Raw genomic sequence first — 18,019 nt, 5'->3', positions numbered from 1 at the left:
ATTGCCAACACTCCCAAGGTTAATGAAGTAAATAAATCAAGACTAGCCCCATACCCAAGGCAGGCAGTTTATGCTTTACTGAAGATAGGTAGTACTAGATTAGGTATCAGACCCAGGATGCCATGAACACCAAGTCTCAGAATGCCTAATAGTCACTAATAAGTCAACCACAGAGCCTCAGAACATGAGTTGAAAAAAAATCATGAAAGATGAACACCGCAGATACACATTTCCCTTCAAAAAGAAGCTTAGAGCAAAGTCCATCTCCTTACATATATTAACACAAAGGGTTTCAACAATTCTGTATAGCTTTACTTACCTTTCCAAAATTAAGTTAAGAGAAATACCATTCCTTGGGTATTCATAACATACGTCTGGAATGCTAGGATTTCTTGCCAATGGCTGTTTTAAATACTACCAAAGGAATTCATCGGGCTTTGTTCTTACCTCTGATCTCCGAAGACAGCTCGAGCTCCAAAATATCTTTTCAACTCTGTCTCTGGATTCAAGTGCCTAGAGAATTAGAAATAAAAAGGACAATAAACAAAAATGGAATTCTTTGACAACAATTAATCCCTAATCTTCAAACAACAACGTAACAGTGAGAATAGTATCCTTAGATTGACAACAATCAGCAATCCTGTTCATTTTGTAGTCTGAGCTACTGCCCTCTTCAGGGCCAACTGTGTAGTCAGGATAGACACATGCTTCTCAGGGAAAACACCAGAGTATCTGACCTGCAAATAGATACTCCTCTCAAAAGCAAATCACCTGTTAAATTGTTAAAGATGTCTTCAACATCTTTAAAAGAGTGGCAGGCTAGCAGGACAAAAGAGCATCCCTAGCAGTTAGATAAGATGACAGGAGTGAGCTAAACAAATCCACCTAGCCAAAGTTGGAGAGATGGGAAGATAAGGGAAGAGGAGAGCTGAGTTCTATAGCCAAGTGTTCTCTAAAGATTAGTATCAGTACGCATGCTTCTACAAGTTAAATGGGCTATTTGCACCTCAACCTATATGCAGAGTGCCCTATAGTGGCTGCAGGAATAAGCTATGGACCTACAGTTCAGAGAAGACAAAGCAACCGTGCCAAACAACAACACTGTTCCAACTTCTTCCCTTGAAATCAGAGCAGGGGGGAGGAGGGCAGGAAGATATGCACCAAGACAGAAGGAAATGAGAGATATTGCCTAGGGGAAGCAGAAGGAAATTCATGAAGGCAAATTAAATGTAACTAGCATAATGGAGTTAAAAAAGACTGAAGACCTTTTTACTAAATTGTTTTTGTTTCAAGGGATGGTTCGAGCTGGAGGAGAAAAGGGATTCCCTGAACCCCCTCAAAAACAACTGTCATATCAAGAGAAATGGCATCAAGAAAACAAAATGAAATGCCCAAGCTTGACCCCAAAGAGGAGATATGGAAAGGTACCTCTCTTCATCCTTGCAGTCATACAGGTAGGAGATGTGTAAAACACTGCATATGATGGCAGACTTTAAGGATGTATTGGTTAGTTTTGCTTAATTGCTTTCTCTTTTTTATTATCTGTAATAAGGGATAACTCTCTGGGAGGGGGCCTTGGGAAGGATAGACTGGGAAGTATAGGTGATGTGATACCAACAACATTCTGATTTTTTTTTAAAGTACTTTAAAAAAGGCTCAGGAGGCAGCTAGGGGGAGCAGTGGATAAAGCACTGGCCTTGGATTCAGGAGGACCTGAGTTCAAATCCAGCCTCAGACACTTGACACTTACTAGCTGTGTGACCCTGGGCAAGTTACTTAACCCTCACTGCCCTGCAAAAACCACAAAAAAAAAAAAAAAAAAAAAAAAAAAAAAAAAAAAAAGGCTCAGGAGGGACAGCTAGGTGGTGAAGTGGATAGAGCACTGGCCCTGGAGTCAGGAGGACCTGAGTTCAAGTCCAGCCTCAGACACTTAACACATGCTAACTGTGTGACCCTGGAGAAGTCACTTAATCCCAATTGCCTCACCAAAAAAAAAAAAAAAAAGGCTCAGGAAATATGATGTGCCTTGCTTAAGGCCAGACAACTATTTAATGGCAGAACCAGGACTTGATAAGATCTTAACTCCCAGTTCAGGGTTCTTTCCCCTATACTACGGGAGACCAACCCAAATCCCTCTGTTCTAGGAAGAGCTGCTACAACCATGGTCTAAAGAGTCTCCAAACACTCTGGACTAAAGAATAACTGCAGGAATTAGCCAACAGAGAGGTTTAATAACTTGTGCAAGTGTAATTGCGAAACAGATACTTAAACACATGGGTAATTATCTATTTTCCTAGCAGAGTGATTTCATCAAAAGACTAACGGTTGACTAATCTGATCTGAAATGACCACGTTTTACAATATCTTTCAGGAAACATCTTGAAAAGTTAAACATAATAAATCTAACATCCCCCAAAGAATAGTTTCCCTGCTGGAACAACAGATAGGCTCTATGTTACAGCAGAGCTTGGGGGGTGGGGGGGTGGGAAAGGACGGTGCAGACAGCAAGAGGACACCATTAATCTGTTACCTGTGTTCAATATAGAGAAGAGGCCGACTGTCCATGATGACACTGCTGTGAGTCTGATTTGAGAGCCCATTGCTAACTTCAATTTTCTCTAAAATGCTGTCAATATCCTCCAGACCGTTCTCTTCCTGAAAGCACCAAAAAGATTCAAGATAAAGGAACCATCGAAGTAACGCTATTTTAAACTCTACCATGCAAACCATTCAACTTTATCAAGCGTTTTGTTTGTTTCTTAAGAGGAAGAACCAGGTAAACGGTTTTGATATTTGTGATTGGGACTGTACAAACATAAAATCAACATTTTAAGGCCAGGAGAAAGTGATTCACTCCTAGAATCCCAAGGGTAAAGAGTGTTACTTTGAAATGCAGTTGTTGACAACAAACTAAACACAAATAAATTATTATTTCCACTTGCTATTGAATTGCCAAGTTAACAGAAGAGTAAACAAGTGAGGGTGTAGAGTTCGCAGTAGAATAAGAAGATTCTGTATTTTCCATGACACAAAGAGAAGAAACTTTGTTAAGCAATCTTTTTTTCCTTTTTCAGAATTATCTAAATTATAACAAATTATATATAATAAATATATATTGTATTTATAATAAATTATGTACACACACACAATATTACTAATGGGGCATCTGACAGAGTCCCGCATCAGCCTGGGATCCAGGTCTGGGCCTTTTTGATCCAGAGACTTTGTCACTGCTCTACAGACATTTCTTAGGACACGCCTTAACTGCCACCTCTCACCTCCTGTCTAGACTCCCCCATGCCACACCTTCACCTCTTCCTGCCCACTGTTTATGAAGCAGATCTTCTGGGCATCACAGGAAACATCACCACCACCTTCTAGGAGACTGAACCTCAAGGGAGGGCCTTGAACAGTTTCATCACCTTCCCCTTGGTACCATGCTTAGACTCATTCCTCAAACTCTCCTCAACTTAGTGATTTTGAACCCCAGGCTGCCAAAATACAAGACTTGTTCCTCAACCCCCACTGCTTGCTCCCCAAACCCTATAAATGCCCCATTGCAGATTTGCCCATCCCTTCCCACTGTGCCCTGTGGAATGCATACATGCTGGATAATTAACAAATGTCCCTCCTCTGCCACCCCCCCGAGACCTGGCTTGCTGGGGATGGAACTGTGCCCTGGCCACCCTCTGCAGCACTGGCCGAGCTTCTGCTCTGCTCACACCCCATTTCCCTCTGCCTTGTCCAGACTCTTCCTCCATAGTCACTGTACAGCTTTCCCCCCATGGTGGCTCACACTATTCACATTAAGCAGCACTTCAAGCTCCTCCTGGCAGTTTCATCGATCAGCAGCAAGCTGACTCCTCTGCGCTTGCTCTGAGCAGACAATCTGTTGCCAAGGCCTATCATTTCCACCTTCGCCATGCCTGCTCAGTCTTTTCCTTCTCCCCACTCATCTCATCACCAGCCTGGCTCACAAAGGGATTACTCCAATAGCCTCCTGATGGGTGCCCCTGCCTCATGGCTTGCCCCATTCCTGGCCACTCTCCATTCAGTTGCCAGACAGACTTCCTACAGCACAGCTTTGACCCTGTCACCTCTTCCCCACTCAATGAAATCACTCCCAAGGCCCAAAACAAAATCCCGTTTGGCTTTGAAAGCCAAACATCTGGGGTCCTTCATATTTTCCTCATCCCTTCACCTTTCTCACCCCTGCACAGACTCTACTATCTCCTTGTTGTTCTTCACACACACCACTGCATCACCTGATGCGCCTTTTCTCTGACCATCTCCCATGCCTGGAGGTCCTTCCCTCCTCTTCTCCACCTCCTTGGTTTATTTGCCTTCCTTCAAGACTTAGCTTAACTTCGATCTTCCGAAAGAGGACCTTCCCTGTCCAGGCCCTACTCCCCCAAGCTTCCTTCTGAGATGAATTTCCAACTACTCTGTATCCCTCTTGTATGTACATGGCTGTGTGTAAGGCCATGTTTGTTATTATTCTTGGCACAATGCTTGGCACACAGTAAGCACATAATAAATTCTTGCTGACAAAAAAGGGGGGGTGGGGTAGAATCTGTTTACAAACTTCCTTTGAGAAGCAGCCAAAAGGGACACAAGGGGAACAATAACTATAAAACTACACATGAGTTTTGATTCAAACATACCGAAGTTTCTCCTGTTGAGGTTTTCTTGTTTTTCTTCTTCTTCTTTTTCTTCCGTGGCTTGTTATTCAGATTAGGCTGTCAGAAGAAGAACACTGTGACCCACAGAAAGAGATAAGGAGCCAGAGCCCCGAAGAGGGCAAGAAAGGGCTCTGTCACATCAACATAGAAGCACGAATACGATTTCTAAGGTGGTCAGGGAGAGGCCGACCTGGGCATAAAGCTCAGGGATATGGAGGGGGAAGTAAGGCTTCCCACCTCTGTCCTCAAGCCCCTACAGGGGAACAGGTTTAAGCAAAAACAAATATAGGAGTAAAGAGACTAGGGGAAAAAAGAGAGGGAAGGCAACTTTTGTGAGCTCTCTCTCTTTTTTTTTTGGTGAGGCAGTTGGGGTAAAGTGACTTGCCCAGGGTCACACAGCTAGTAATTGTTAAGTGTCTAAGGCTGGATTTGAACTCAGGTCCTCCTGAATCCACTGCGCCATCTAGCTGTCCCTAGAGCTTTCTCTCTTTTAAGGGGCTTGAAACTCTCTTTTGGACTGAACAGAAAACCAACAGAATGCCATGATCAGGCACTACGAAATACAGATCTAATCTGTGTATTTTCAAAGCAGAGACAAAAGAGCATCAAAGCCAGTAATCCAATCCAGTCCATAGCTAACACAGGATTTCCAAAGGACAAAACCCTTTAAAGGACTGAGGCGATGGTCTATAACACTTTTCACCACCCCAGGAGCACAGTACCATAAAAGCCATCCAACATTCATTAGGAGCTGCCAACACAAAAACAGCTGAAGCAACTATTAATGAGAGAATTGGAATGGCAGAGGGGGCAATCTGCTGGAGAAGATGGGGCAGAACGGGGTGACTTGTGTACATAGAGCCGTTTGCCTTGGCAGGGAGAAGGGCCACTTCTTCAGGTGAAAGAGGAGATAGTGGCAAAAGGCCACTGGGATGAGAAAAAGAAGAGGCAGCCCTCTGTGACTGGCCTCGGTTTTTTCAATCAAATATGAGGTAAGATTCTTACCTGGAGATGGGGTGGGGGTGGGCAAAGAAAGATGTATGTGGGAGATCTCGGGAGCCAACTCGAAGCCCTTTCACTTCTCTCATGCCTGGAACTGTCCCTCCTCATCTCTGCCCCCTGGCTGCCTCTAAGTGTCAGCCTAAGTCCCACCTTCTGCAAGGTCTTTCTAGCCGTCATTAATCTTAGTGCCTCCCCTCTGAGACAACTCCCAAGTTATCCCATCCGTATCATGTTTGTACCTGAGTGTTTGCATGTTGTCTCTCCAGACTGTGAGCTCCTTGAGAGAAGAGATTGGTTTTCCTTTTCTTTCAGCACTTAGCACAGAGCCTGGCCAACAGTAGGTGCTTAAGTAATGCTAACTGATTGACTGGGCCGATATAGTTACTGGGTTCCAATTTACTATACCCTGACCTTCCTTTCAGCAAGTGGGCAAGATAATGTGTCCCATAAAGAAAAGCAATTGTATTCAATCCCAAATACCTGTGAACTAGCTGCCACCTGGTTTTCTCGTGGAAGACCTTCTCCATCTCTTTCTTGGTTGACCTCTAGTTCTCCATTTTTAGTGTCTTCATTATTCTCTGCGCCCTCTTGTACCTTCAGTCTGTAATCTTCTCCCCTTGCTTTGGATAAAAGTTCATCCTCAGGTTCTTCACTGGTTATCTGTGTCAGTGAAAAGAAAATAAATTGAGAAATGACTGCATTGTAGACCTATCAAGTGGCTTAAACGATGGGGTCAGGCCACAATTACAGCTACTAAGCTACGTATTAAACAACAGAATAGGAAATATAAGCTACTTTCAAAGCTGGCTCTTTGGGGTGAGAGAGAAAATTAATTTATTTAATTATTTAAAAAGAAATTTATTACTAAATAGCAGCAATGTGTAACATAAAAATGTAGCCAACCTAAACGATTTCTCACAGTTGGATACTTCTGAAAGAATCCTAGTTCAGTTACTAGTGTAAACAAATGCAGACAAAATCTGTAGATTAAAAATGAAAAGTCATTTTGGAAATGTGCATTGTAGTCCTAGATGCTCTGCTGACATTTTAATCTGTTACACCATTGTGGCAGAAGGAGGTGACCTTCTTGAAGAATATGTCTGAAGAATACAAGGATAGCTGGATAGGCTTTGAGTTGAAACAGAATTATCTTTCCCTCTTCCAAATTTACCTATTACCTTCAAGGGCACCAGCATTCTTTTAGTTACCCAAGTTCAAAAACTTGGTGTTATCCTCAATTCATGTTTCTCACTCACCCCACGTCACAAATCCAATCAATGGCCAAATCTCGGCATTTCTTTCTCTATGACAGTTGTATGTCCTTTTCTCTCCATTTATACAGCCACTACCTATATCAGGACTTCATCATCTTTCATCTGCACTATTAAAATAGACTTTTCTTTCTTTTCTTTTTTTTTTTGCAGAGCAATAAGGGTTAAGTGACTTGCCCAGGGTCACACAGCTAGCAAATGTCAAGTGTCTGAGGCTGGATTTGAATTCAGGTCCTCCTGAATCCTAGCTGCCCCCACAATAGACTCTTAATTGGTCTTCATGACTCGAGTCTCTCGCCAACGCAATTTCCCCTCCACATAGCTGCCCAAGCAATTTTCCTACAATACAGCTCTCACTGAGTGACCTCCCAGTGGAATAAACTCCCGTGGCTCCCTGTTACCTCTGTGGTCAACCAGCAATTCTCTTTAGCTTTTAAAGCTCTACCGCCTGGACCCTTCTCACCTTTCCAGACACTCCAGTCTAGCCACAATGACCTTACTTGCTAATATTCATACCTAATACTCCACCTCCAATCTTCTTCAGTGTCTTTTCACTGCTTGGCTTTTTCTTTGTGTCCCCAAAGTAAGCACTTAATAAATGCTTTTTCATCAACGGATTGCTGACTAAGAACTTGCCTGGCTAACTTCAGAAAGTAGTATCACCAGAGGGATTATAATGAGCCAATGAATTCCTTTTAGCAACAACTCATGTGACCATTTAAGGACAGGGTATTTAACTGGAATTTGTGAATTAAAAAAAAATTAGTACATTAGTTTTGATTGGTAACCTTCTATATTTTATGTAGCTAAAGACAATTATTCTAAGGGATCCATAGGCTTAACCAGACTGCAAAAAGGCAAAAGATAAAGAATTCTTGATTTAAGATGTGTAATCCTTGAGTACAATTAACATCTGACTACTCAATAAAGTCCAATAGCTTCATATTACCTAGGATCAAACACAAACTTCTCTGTTGGACATTTAAAGATCTTCACAACCTGGTACATTTTTACACACATATATGTGTATGTGTATTTGTGAAGTTCTAGTATCCCCTCTTAACCTGCCTCCCTCAGGCCTGAAGAATCAACATTACCGGCAAGTTAATGTGAAATCAGAGTTTGACATAGAAGGGATTAAGGCCCAAATATGTATATGCATGCTTTCAACTGTTTCTTTGCATTCCAAAGGCATTTTTGGATTAATAGGTAGTGTTTTTGTATTATCCATATGTTCTCCTTTTTTATATTATTGTGGATGCTCATGGGTTGACTAGATTCGTTAATTTATTCAGATTTGTTCAAAAAAGATTTATTGAGCACCTACTATGTGCAGAGCATTGTGCTAGCTGCTGGGGAAAATACAACATTTAGTTAAGATTTAAAGGGTCTGCTTTATGGAGCTAATAGTTTAAACGACACAAAAAAATGCACAGATAACAGACCTAGTATTACCTGGTAAGTGCATTAGGGAATTACAAAAGAGAAGTACTATGGGATATTCTAGGCGAAGACCATTTCCAGTGGGGAAAGAGGGAGGAGAAAAAGGATAAATAAAAGGCATGCACCCCCCCCCATGACAGAAAAGTTCTCTTTGAAACAAAATATCAATATTAACAAAATAAATGAACAATACACCAAATAGATAAATAATAGAATAATAAAGTATTAATACTGGAACTGGCATAGTGGATAGAGCACTAGGTCTGAAGTCAGGAAGACCTGAGTTCAAATCTGGTCTCAGAAATTTACCAGCTGTGTGATGAGCTAAGTGACAAGTTACTTAACCTCTGCCTGTCAGTTTCCTTATCTGGGGGATCAAAATAGCACCTACCTCCCAGGGTTGTTGTGAGGATTAAATAAGATGATTATAAAAGTGCTTAGCACAGTGGCTGACACTTAATAAGTGCTATACAAATAAATGTTAGCTGCTATTGTTATCATTATTACAATTATTAGCACTCTTTGTGAGATCAAAAATGATGGAAGTAGAGTTGCTGTTCACTGATTAGGGAAAGGTTAAACAAATTATAGTATATAAAAACAATAGATTATTATTGTACTGTAAGAAACTACAAAGAATCTAGAGAAATTTGAAAAGATTTATATGAACTGATGTGGAGTAAAGTAACCAGAACCCTAATGACAGTAATGAAAAGAAAGGGAAAGGAGAACAAGCAACAAAACAACTCTTTTCAAAAAAGACCAGTATGGGTCAATAATCCTGCCCTGAACATGACTTGCCAAACCCCAACTCTAGGCTACCCTTTCATCCACCTTCTACTTTCACCCCTACTGACGTACTGCCAATGGATCATTACAAATTTGCTATTAATTTAAATAGGGTCGTTGATACTACACAGCAATTCTTTTGGTTCAATTTAATAAGTATGTACTTACTACATGCCAGACACTATTTTAGGCATTGGAGATAACACTCTCAATCTCTCCAGTGGCTAGTCCAACTTTTTCATCTCTACTTCTCTCTCACCAGAGGCGCCCCTTCCAGCTTTACTGAGAAAATGAAGGGGGGATGGGGGAGCAGCTAGATGGCGAAGTGGATAAAGTGCTAGCCCTGGATTCCAGAGGACCTGGGTTCGAGTCCTGCCTCAGACACTTGACACTTACTAGCTGTGTGACCCTGGGCAAGTCACTTAACCTTCATTGCCCTGCAAAACCAAAAACAAACCAACAAGAAAATGAAGGCCACCTGTCACCAGGTTCCTCTTCTCTACTCCACACATCCTCATCTCTGGAGAGGCAGCCCTATTCTACTTTTACCCTCAACTCCACCCCCTCCCATCTCTCCAGGATCTCACCCCTTTGATAATTCCTACTCTCTCTTCTCCAATATCTCTTTTTCTACTGGTTCTTTCCCTGTCACCTACAACCATTTCTCAGGTCATTCATATCCTTAAAAAAAAAAACCCTTTGCTTGATTTTGTTATCCTCTCAAGCTATCATCTCATATCTCCTTTCCCTTTCACAACCAAACACACGCCCCCTGTACCTCTTGCTTCCATTTCCTTACCTCTAACTACTTCTCAACTTCCTGCTACCCCTTCTGACTTAAATTGTGCCCTCCAAGATTAACAAGTTCTTAACTGCTCAATTCAATGGCTTTTCCCCAGTCATCCTCTTTGCAGCTTGAGAAAGCATCAACGAGGCCCTCCTCCTGGATCCTTTTTCTTCCTTTGGCTTCCGGGACAAGGTCCTCTTTAGTTATTCTACTGCTTGTCTGACCACTCCCTATCAGTCTCCTTTACTGGATCATCATTCAGCTCCTAACCATAAATATTAGCATTCCCAGGGTAGTCTCTTGAGCTCTCTTCTCTTCTCTCTCCAAATCCTCTCTTTTGGTGATGTCACCAGCTTCCACTGGTTCAGTAGCATTTCTATGCAGAAAACTCTCAGATGTATATATTCAGTCTAATGAATCTCCTGAATTCCAAAGCCTCCATTTTATCTGCTGGCCACCTCTAACTGGGCATCTCAGACAAGTGCCAAACTGAATTCATATCCCACCTAACTTCATTATTTCTGTTAAGAGCACCAGCATCCATATAGTCTTGGTCTCCTTCTCCTCTCCTGATTCCCCTAGTTGTCACTGCTTCTAAAATTACTTTGTATATACTTCTAATTGCCTCTATACGTATTGTCCGCTGTCTGACAAAAGAGACTGAATTTTTTCTTGTCTTTTTCTCCCCAGTTGCTGGCACAATACCTCACCCCTGCCACTTGTAAATATGTCCTCTGACAAATCAAACACAGCTGCCGATCCAAATCTGATTTTCTCCACGAATGTTAGGAGCTGGAAAAGTGCTTAGATATCATCCAATCCAACTCTCTCAATACCTCAAATATTTCCTACAACACTTCGGTTTCCTTATATTTCTTTCTTTTTTTTTTTTTTGGAGAGGCAATGGGGGTTAAGTGACTTGCCCAGGGTCACACAGCTAGTAAGTGTCAAGTGTCTGAGGCCGGATTTGAATTCAGGTACTCCTGAATCCAGGGCCAGTGCTTTATCCACTGCGCCATCTAGCTGCCCCCGGTTTCCTCATATTTCAAGTAAGAATAAGAATATTTGTACTATTTACCTCCCAGGGTTGTTATGAAGATCATATGGGACAATTTATGTAATCCCTTGTAAGCACTATATAAATGTAAACTATTGCTGTTATTTGGATACAGTCCTTCTGTTATTACAGCATAATCATCATCATAAAATGGGGAAAAGGAAGCAATTAGTCCCCTCCTTTTCCCTCCCCAATACCACTGTTCCCAAATTTCTCCTCCTACTTGCTACCAGTGTGACCCTAGCAAGTAACTCTAGGATCAAAGGATCAAGAAAGAACATTAGGGACCATCTAATCCAGGGCTTCTTAAACTTTTTCCACTCTGGACCTTTTTTTGCTCTAGAAATTTGTACTCGACCCCTGGTATACAGGTATGTAAAATAAGCATACATAAGTTTTTATTGTTGCCAATATTTTTGAGACCTCCACAGTTTAAGAAGCTTTGACCTAGTCCACTTCCCTCAGTTTCCTCATAAGTAAAATGAGGGATTAGATTAGCTCTCTAACGTCTCTTCCTGCTCTAGAACCTATTCAACTAAAAAAAACATTGATCTAGTGTCTACAACATATACAAAGAACTCTACTAGAAAGTGGGGAATAAAAAAACCAAACAATTTCTGCCCCCCAAAAGAGATGACATTCTACAGGGAAAAATAATGGGCACAAAGATAAGTAAATATTTTTTAAAAGAGGGAGCACTACTTTTTTTTTTTAAATTCTATTTTTTAGTGAGGCAATTGGCGTTTAAGTGACTTACCCAGGGTCACACAGCTAGTAAGTGTTAAGTGTCTGAGGCCAGATTTGAACTCAGGTCCTCCTGACTCCAGGGCTGGTGCTCTATCCACTGCACCACCTAGTTGCCCCCTAGAGGGAGCACTACTAAGGAAGGGGTTAACGTTTTTGTGTCTCTTTGCCAGGCTGGTGAAGCCTTTGAGAACTGTTCTCAATGCATAAAATAAAATCTATGAGATTACAAAGGAAACTGATTATAGTTCTCTCTCTCTCTCTCTCTCTCTCTCTCTCTCTCTCTCTCTCTATATATATATATATATATATATATATATATATATATCTCTTAACCTGGGGTCCATGGGTGTCTGTGAACTTAGAAAGAAATATATCTATATTTATCTATATTATATATTTACCTTATCTATTGATTTATCTATATTGATAGATCGATACAGACCAATAGATGTGGATAGTTATCTATGTATCTAGATATCTCTGTAGAGATCTAAATATACATATTTCTAGATATATCTAGACAATCTATAGAGATTGATAGGTATGTATAGAAATCTATATAGATAAGAATTTATGTATATACATAAATCTAGATGAGTTATAGAAATAGATATCAATGGATAAATGAATCTAGACAAATATCTATAGCTATAGATATTGATAGATATCTACAGATGTAGACAGACATCTATATAGATGTTGACGAGATAGCTCCATAGATTTCTATCTCTATAGACAGATCTCCATCTAGATATAGTTCTCTATCGACAAATATAGCCATAGAGAGGTAGCTAAATATACACATTTTTTCCCCTCCAAGTTCACGGACCCCCAAGGACTTCAGGTTAAGACCCTGGAGAGGCTACCAACAAAGGCCTCGGGCAGGGGGCGGCACCGGGGTTGAACCTCGTAGGGAGGGTCGGGATTCCATAGGCTAAAGATGAGGACGGAGGACGTCCCAGGCAAAAATGCGGGGGCGGGCGACGGAATGCCCCGGGATCTTCCGGGGTCCCGGCCGGCGGACTCCTCCCCCACTACGCCTTCGACGTGGCCCAGCTGGACACCGCCCCGCCCCAAGCTCCTTCCCCGTTCTTCGCGGCGCGCCCGCCCCGCCCGTCACGCCGACGCCTGCGGCCCCGCCCTCTCCTGCCCTTCCCCCCCTTTCCTTTCCCCTCCCGCTCCTTCCTTCTCCCCCCTCCCCCCTCTGGCCCCTCCCTTCGGCGGCTCCTCACCAGCTCGTACAAGTTGCTAATGGCGCTGCGCTCCCTCCTCCCCCTCCTCCTGCGAGGGTCGCTCGGTAGCTGCCCCACTTCCTCGTCCTCTTCCTCGCCGCCGTCATCACGATCCTCGAGGCCTAGGCGTAGGGCCCCGGGCTCCAGGGGCTCTTGGCCCCGCTGTTCTCCCCGCAGCCTCCTGAGGGCCCGGCGCGACATAAGACCCAACGGCCGCGGACCCGCCGCGCTTGCGCACTGCCGCACCGGGGCGGGGGCGGGGGGAGGATGCCGCGCGTGCGCGCTGTAAACCGTGGGCCCGCCTTGGCTCTCCTTAGGTGGCGTTACCAGGAAGCCAGCCACGCCCGCTCCTAGGATCCCGTGAGCTTTGAACCCCTCCGAGATGCCCGAAGATTGGCTGCACTCGTAGCCAATGTCTGCGCAGGAGGTCGGGAGCGGGGGCGTTTCTTACCCGCCTCCTACGTTTTCAGATCCCCTTAAACCTGTCATTAGTTGACCCATTCCAGTTAATTTTTAAATTTTATTAAACTTCTGAATTTAAACAACACGATAAAATGGGACAGCTAAGGGGTGCCGCCCTGCACAGAGCTTTGGGCCTAGGGTCCGAATGCAGCCTCAGACCCTGCCTAGCTGTGTGAGCCTGGGCAAGTCATTTCCCCTCCTGCCTACCTTAGTTTCCTCCGCTGTTAAATGGGGGATAGTTACAGCACCCAGGCTGGTTGTGAGGATCAAATGAGATGTTTGTAAAGGAGTCTGCAAATGCCGGTCATACAACGGGAAAAAAATTGTACATGAAACTGCAAAGTTTTATTATGCTTTTCTCTTTTTGACCATGTGACAATAATTTTTATCAGACATTCACATTCTTTAAAAGTAAAAAATAAAAAAGACACCTAAAAATATAACAAGTCTGTTCCTTTTCCAAAAATTAATTAGCTGATGCAGTAACAAGGAAACAAAGCAAAAAACTACCCAAAATATCCTTGTAAAAAGGCAAAAAAGCAATTTCTTTTGAGTTGAAAGAAATAAATTGTATTCTTTGCTGTTAGAAAGAATATAGATTTTGCATACCCTTTGACCCAGCAATACCACTTTTGGGTCTTTCTCCAAGAGAGATCATGGAAAGGGGAGAAGGACCCACATGAACAAAGATATTTATAGCTGCTCTTTATGTTGTGGCAAGGAATTGGAAGTTGAGGGGATGCCCATCAATTGGGGATTGGCTGGACAAGTTGTAGTATATGAATGTAATGGAATACTATTGTACTGTAAGAAACAATGAACAGGAGGAGTTCAGAGAAACCTGCAGGGTCATGGATTGGTGATGAGTGAGATGAGCAGAACCAGAAGAACATTGTACACAGTATCATCAACATTGTATGTTGATCTACTGTGGAGTATAGATGTTGAATGAACCATACTATTTCTTTTGTTTTTGGTGCTGTTGTATTTCTATTTTGAGGTTTTTCCTCATTGCTCTGATTTTTCTCTTATAACATGACTAATGCAGAAATGTTTAATGTTATTATGTATATACATATACATACACACACACACATTTATATATATAACCTATATCAGATTACCTGCTGTCTAGGGGAGGGGAGAGGGAGGGGAAGGAGGGAGAAAAATCTGAAATTGGAAAGCTTGTATAAACAAAAGTTGAGAACTATCTTTACATGTAATGGGAAAAAATAAATAAAATACTTTTAAAAAAGAATATAGATTTATATATCATATATGTATATAATCCCTATGACATGAAATGTTCAGTATATATGTCTCTTCACCTGATAGTGACCTAAGCCATTACAATGAATAACACAAGTATGAGTTCTGAAAACCATAGGGAGGTATATAAATGCTAGCTATTAAAAGTATAAGTATTGAGGGACTTCCAGGGCAGAGCCAAGATGGCAGAGGAAAGGCAGTGAGCTCTCCAACTCGTGACAGGGATTGCTCCAAAAAACATTCAAGTAATGCCATAGGACAATGCCTGGAGCAGCAAAACCCACAGAAGAATGTGCTAAAATCATTTTCTAACAAAGATAGGTCATAAGGAGGGAGCTGCTGTGCTGAGACAGGAGTGGAGCCCAACTCCACAGTCACCCTGACACAGATCCAGTCCCAGGAGGGCCTCACCAGAGAAGGAAACCCCCAGAGCCTCTGAATCAGCTGAAGCACCAGTGTTATCTGGAACTAAGCTCATAATCTGGTGAGAGGGCTAAGCCCTTGGCAGGGAGGAGACTACAGAGGTCTATGTTGGTGCTGAGGTAGAACTTGGGTTTTTCACTCCTGCTGGGACCAGGAGGTAGGCTTGAGTAGCAGTGGCCCAGATGGGGGAGGGGCACAGGCTCCTTGGAGTTGACAACCACAACACACAAAGCCGGTTGATTAGCAAGTTGGTCTGGGGTCATCTAGGGATGACCCCAGGGAACAGGCCAGGTGAGTGAAGAACCTGATCCTCCTTAAATCATACCACCTGGGACTTCTGAAGTTTGGGATACTGCAGCCTGGAAAGAGTGCCCCACTTTAAGGAGCTAAAAACCAAGTAAAAGAAAGGCAAGATGAGCAGACAGAGAAAGGTGAGGACCATAGAAAGTTTCTTTAGTGACAAGGAAGATTGAGGTGCACCCTCAGAGGAAGATGTCAATGTCAGGGCCCTTATATCTAAAGCTTCCAAGAAAAATATGAATTGGTCTCAGGCCATAGAGGTGCTCCAAAAGGACTTTGAAGATAAAGTTAGAGAGGTAGAAAAAAAATGGAAAGAGAAATGAGGGTGATGCAGGAAAGACAAGAGAAAAAAGTCAACAGCTTGAAAAGCCAAATGGAAAAGCTCTCTGGTGAAAATAATTGCCTAAGAATTAGGATTGAACAAATGGAAGCCAGTGACTTTATGAGAAACCAAGACACAATAAAGCAAATCCAAATGAATAAAAAAAATAGAGGGCAATGTGAAATATCTTCTTGGAAAAACTGCTGACCTGGAAAATAGGTCCAGGAGAAATAATTTGAAAATTATTGGTCTACCTGAAAACCATGATCAAGGAAAGAGCTTAGACATCATCTTCCAAGATATTCTCAGGGGAAATTGCCCTGAAATTCTAGAAACAGAAGCTAAAATAGAAATGGAAAGAATCCACCGATCACCTCCTGAAAGAGATCCCCAAAGGAAAACTCCTAGGAATATTATAGCCAAATTCTAGAGCTCTCAGGTCAAGGAGAAAATATTGCAAGCTGCCAAAAAGAAAGAATTCAAGTACTGTGGAGCTCCAGTCAGGATAGCACAAGATCTAGCAGCTTCTACATTAAAGGACTAGAGGGCATGGAATATGATATTCCAGAGGGCAAAGGAATTGGGATTACAACCAAGAATCACCTACCCAGCAAAAGTGATCATAATCTTTCAGCGGAAAAAGTGGGACTTTAATGAAAAAGAGGACTTTCAGGTAATTGTGATGAAAAAACCTGAACTGAATGGCAAATTTGACTTTCAAATACAAGACCCTAGAAAACCATAAAAAATTGGAGTTGGGGGGACATACCTGGGGTCGTACAGTGGGCGACTGTCTTGTGTCTGAGGCCAGGTTTTGGCTGGGATCCCCCTGGGTCCAGGAGTGATGCTTTGTCCACTGTGTCACTTAGCTAGGTGATAGCATCTTTAGGATTAAATTGAGGGGTATGGGGAATGCACTGGGGGAGGGGGAAGGGCAGAGGTGAAATCCTACATGAAAGAAACAGGAAAAGGTTTATGGAATGGGGGAAGAGATGGGAGAGGAGCAGGGCAGTAAATGAATTTTACACTCATCAGAAAAGGCTCAAAGACTTTAAACTCATCAGAGTTGCCTCAAGGAGGAACTAACACACACATACACCCAACTGGGTGGAGTAATCTATTTAATCTGGGCAGTAAATGAGCCTAACACTCATCAGAATTGGCTCAAAGACCTCATTCTCATTAGAATTGGCTCAAGGAGGGAATGGCATACACCCTCAATTTGGTGAAGTAATCTCTCCAACCCTTCAGGAAAATAGGAGGGGAAGGGGATAAAGAGAGAGGGGCAAAAGAAGGAAGGGCAGGTTGGGGGAGGGGACAGACAGAAGCAAATCCCTTTTGAAGAGTGATAGGATGAAAGAAGATGGATAATAGAATAAAGGGAATAGGATGGAAGGGAAACAGTTAACAATAGTATTCATGAAAAAGAGAAAAGGGGGAAATTTGTACAAAAAATATTTATAGCAACTCTTTGTGGTGGCTAAAAATTGAGAATCAAGGGAATGTCCATCATTTGAGGAATGACAGAAGCTGTGGTATATGATTGTGGTGGAATGGTCTTGTGCTATAGGAAATGACACAAGATGATCCCAGAAAAACCTGGAAAGACTTATGAACTGTAGTATAGTGAAATGGGCAGAGCTAGGAGGACATTGTGCATAGTGACAGCAGTATTATTCAATGAGGAATTGTGAATGACTTAACTACTCTTCAGCAATGCAATGATCCAAGACAACCCCAAGGGACTAATGAGGAAGCTTACTATCCACCCCCATAGAAAGAACTGATAAAAAGAACACTTGTGGATTGTATATATATATAACCTGGTTGTGGTCTTGTGGAGGGGGGAGGAAAGGGAGGGAGGGAGAAAAATTTGGAACTCTAAATCTTATGAAAATGAATGTCAAAAACTACCCTTACACGTAACTGGAAAAAATTAAATAAATGTTTGTATTATTATTCTGGTTGCAATGCCTCACCATATATTTAATCTGGATAAAACAGGCTCATTGATAGGGTCCCAGCTGCCAAAGATGCAACAATTATAGTGTTGCTATATACTCTGTATTCCTTATGGGTCACATGCTGGCACACTATTTGGTAATTCGATTTTATAGTGAATTCAACTTGTAATTTTAAAAGCTGTCATTCATATTTATGAAGCTTCCTTCTGTTCTTTTCAATGAAGTTTTTTTTAATGCTTAAAATTCCCTGCTTATTTTTCTTCTCTTTT

At 42.1% G+C, this 18,019-nt stretch overlaps 1 protein-coding gene across 1 annotated transcript in view; it reads right to left on the bottom strand.

Moving 5' to 3' along the window:
* Nucleotides 1-13,256, bottom strand: part of TCF25 (transcription factor 25) — a 38,218-nt gene extending 24,962 nt beyond the window's left edge. Inside the window, exons 1-5 of the mRNA XM_043990295.1 lie at nucleotides 13,011-13,256; nucleotides 6,165-6,344; nucleotides 4,665-4,739; nucleotides 2,531-2,655; nucleotides 448-513 (exon numbers count right to left, since the gene is read on the bottom strand). Coding sequence (XP_043846230.1) covers nucleotides 448-513; nucleotides 2,531-2,655; nucleotides 4,665-4,739; nucleotides 6,165-6,344; nucleotides 13,011-13,211 — 647 coding nt within the window. The 5' untranslated portion in view covers nucleotides 13,212-13,256. The remainder of the gene's footprint in view (nucleotides 1-447; nucleotides 514-2,530; nucleotides 2,656-4,664; nucleotides 4,740-6,164; nucleotides 6,345-13,010) is intronic.
* Nucleotides 13,257-18,019: the final 4,763 nt, after the last annotated feature.

The sequence above is a fragment of the Dromiciops gliroides genome, chromosome 2 (assembly GCF_019393635.1).
Source record: "Dromiciops gliroides isolate mDroGli1 chromosome 2, mDroGli1.pri, whole genome shotgun sequence".
In the NCBI taxonomy this organism is placed as follows: domain Eukaryota; kingdom Metazoa; phylum Chordata; class Mammalia; order Microbiotheria; family Microbiotheriidae; genus Dromiciops; species Dromiciops gliroides.
Note: the sequence above shows the minus strand (reverse complement) of the source record. Positions and strands in the feature narration are given on the sequence as shown.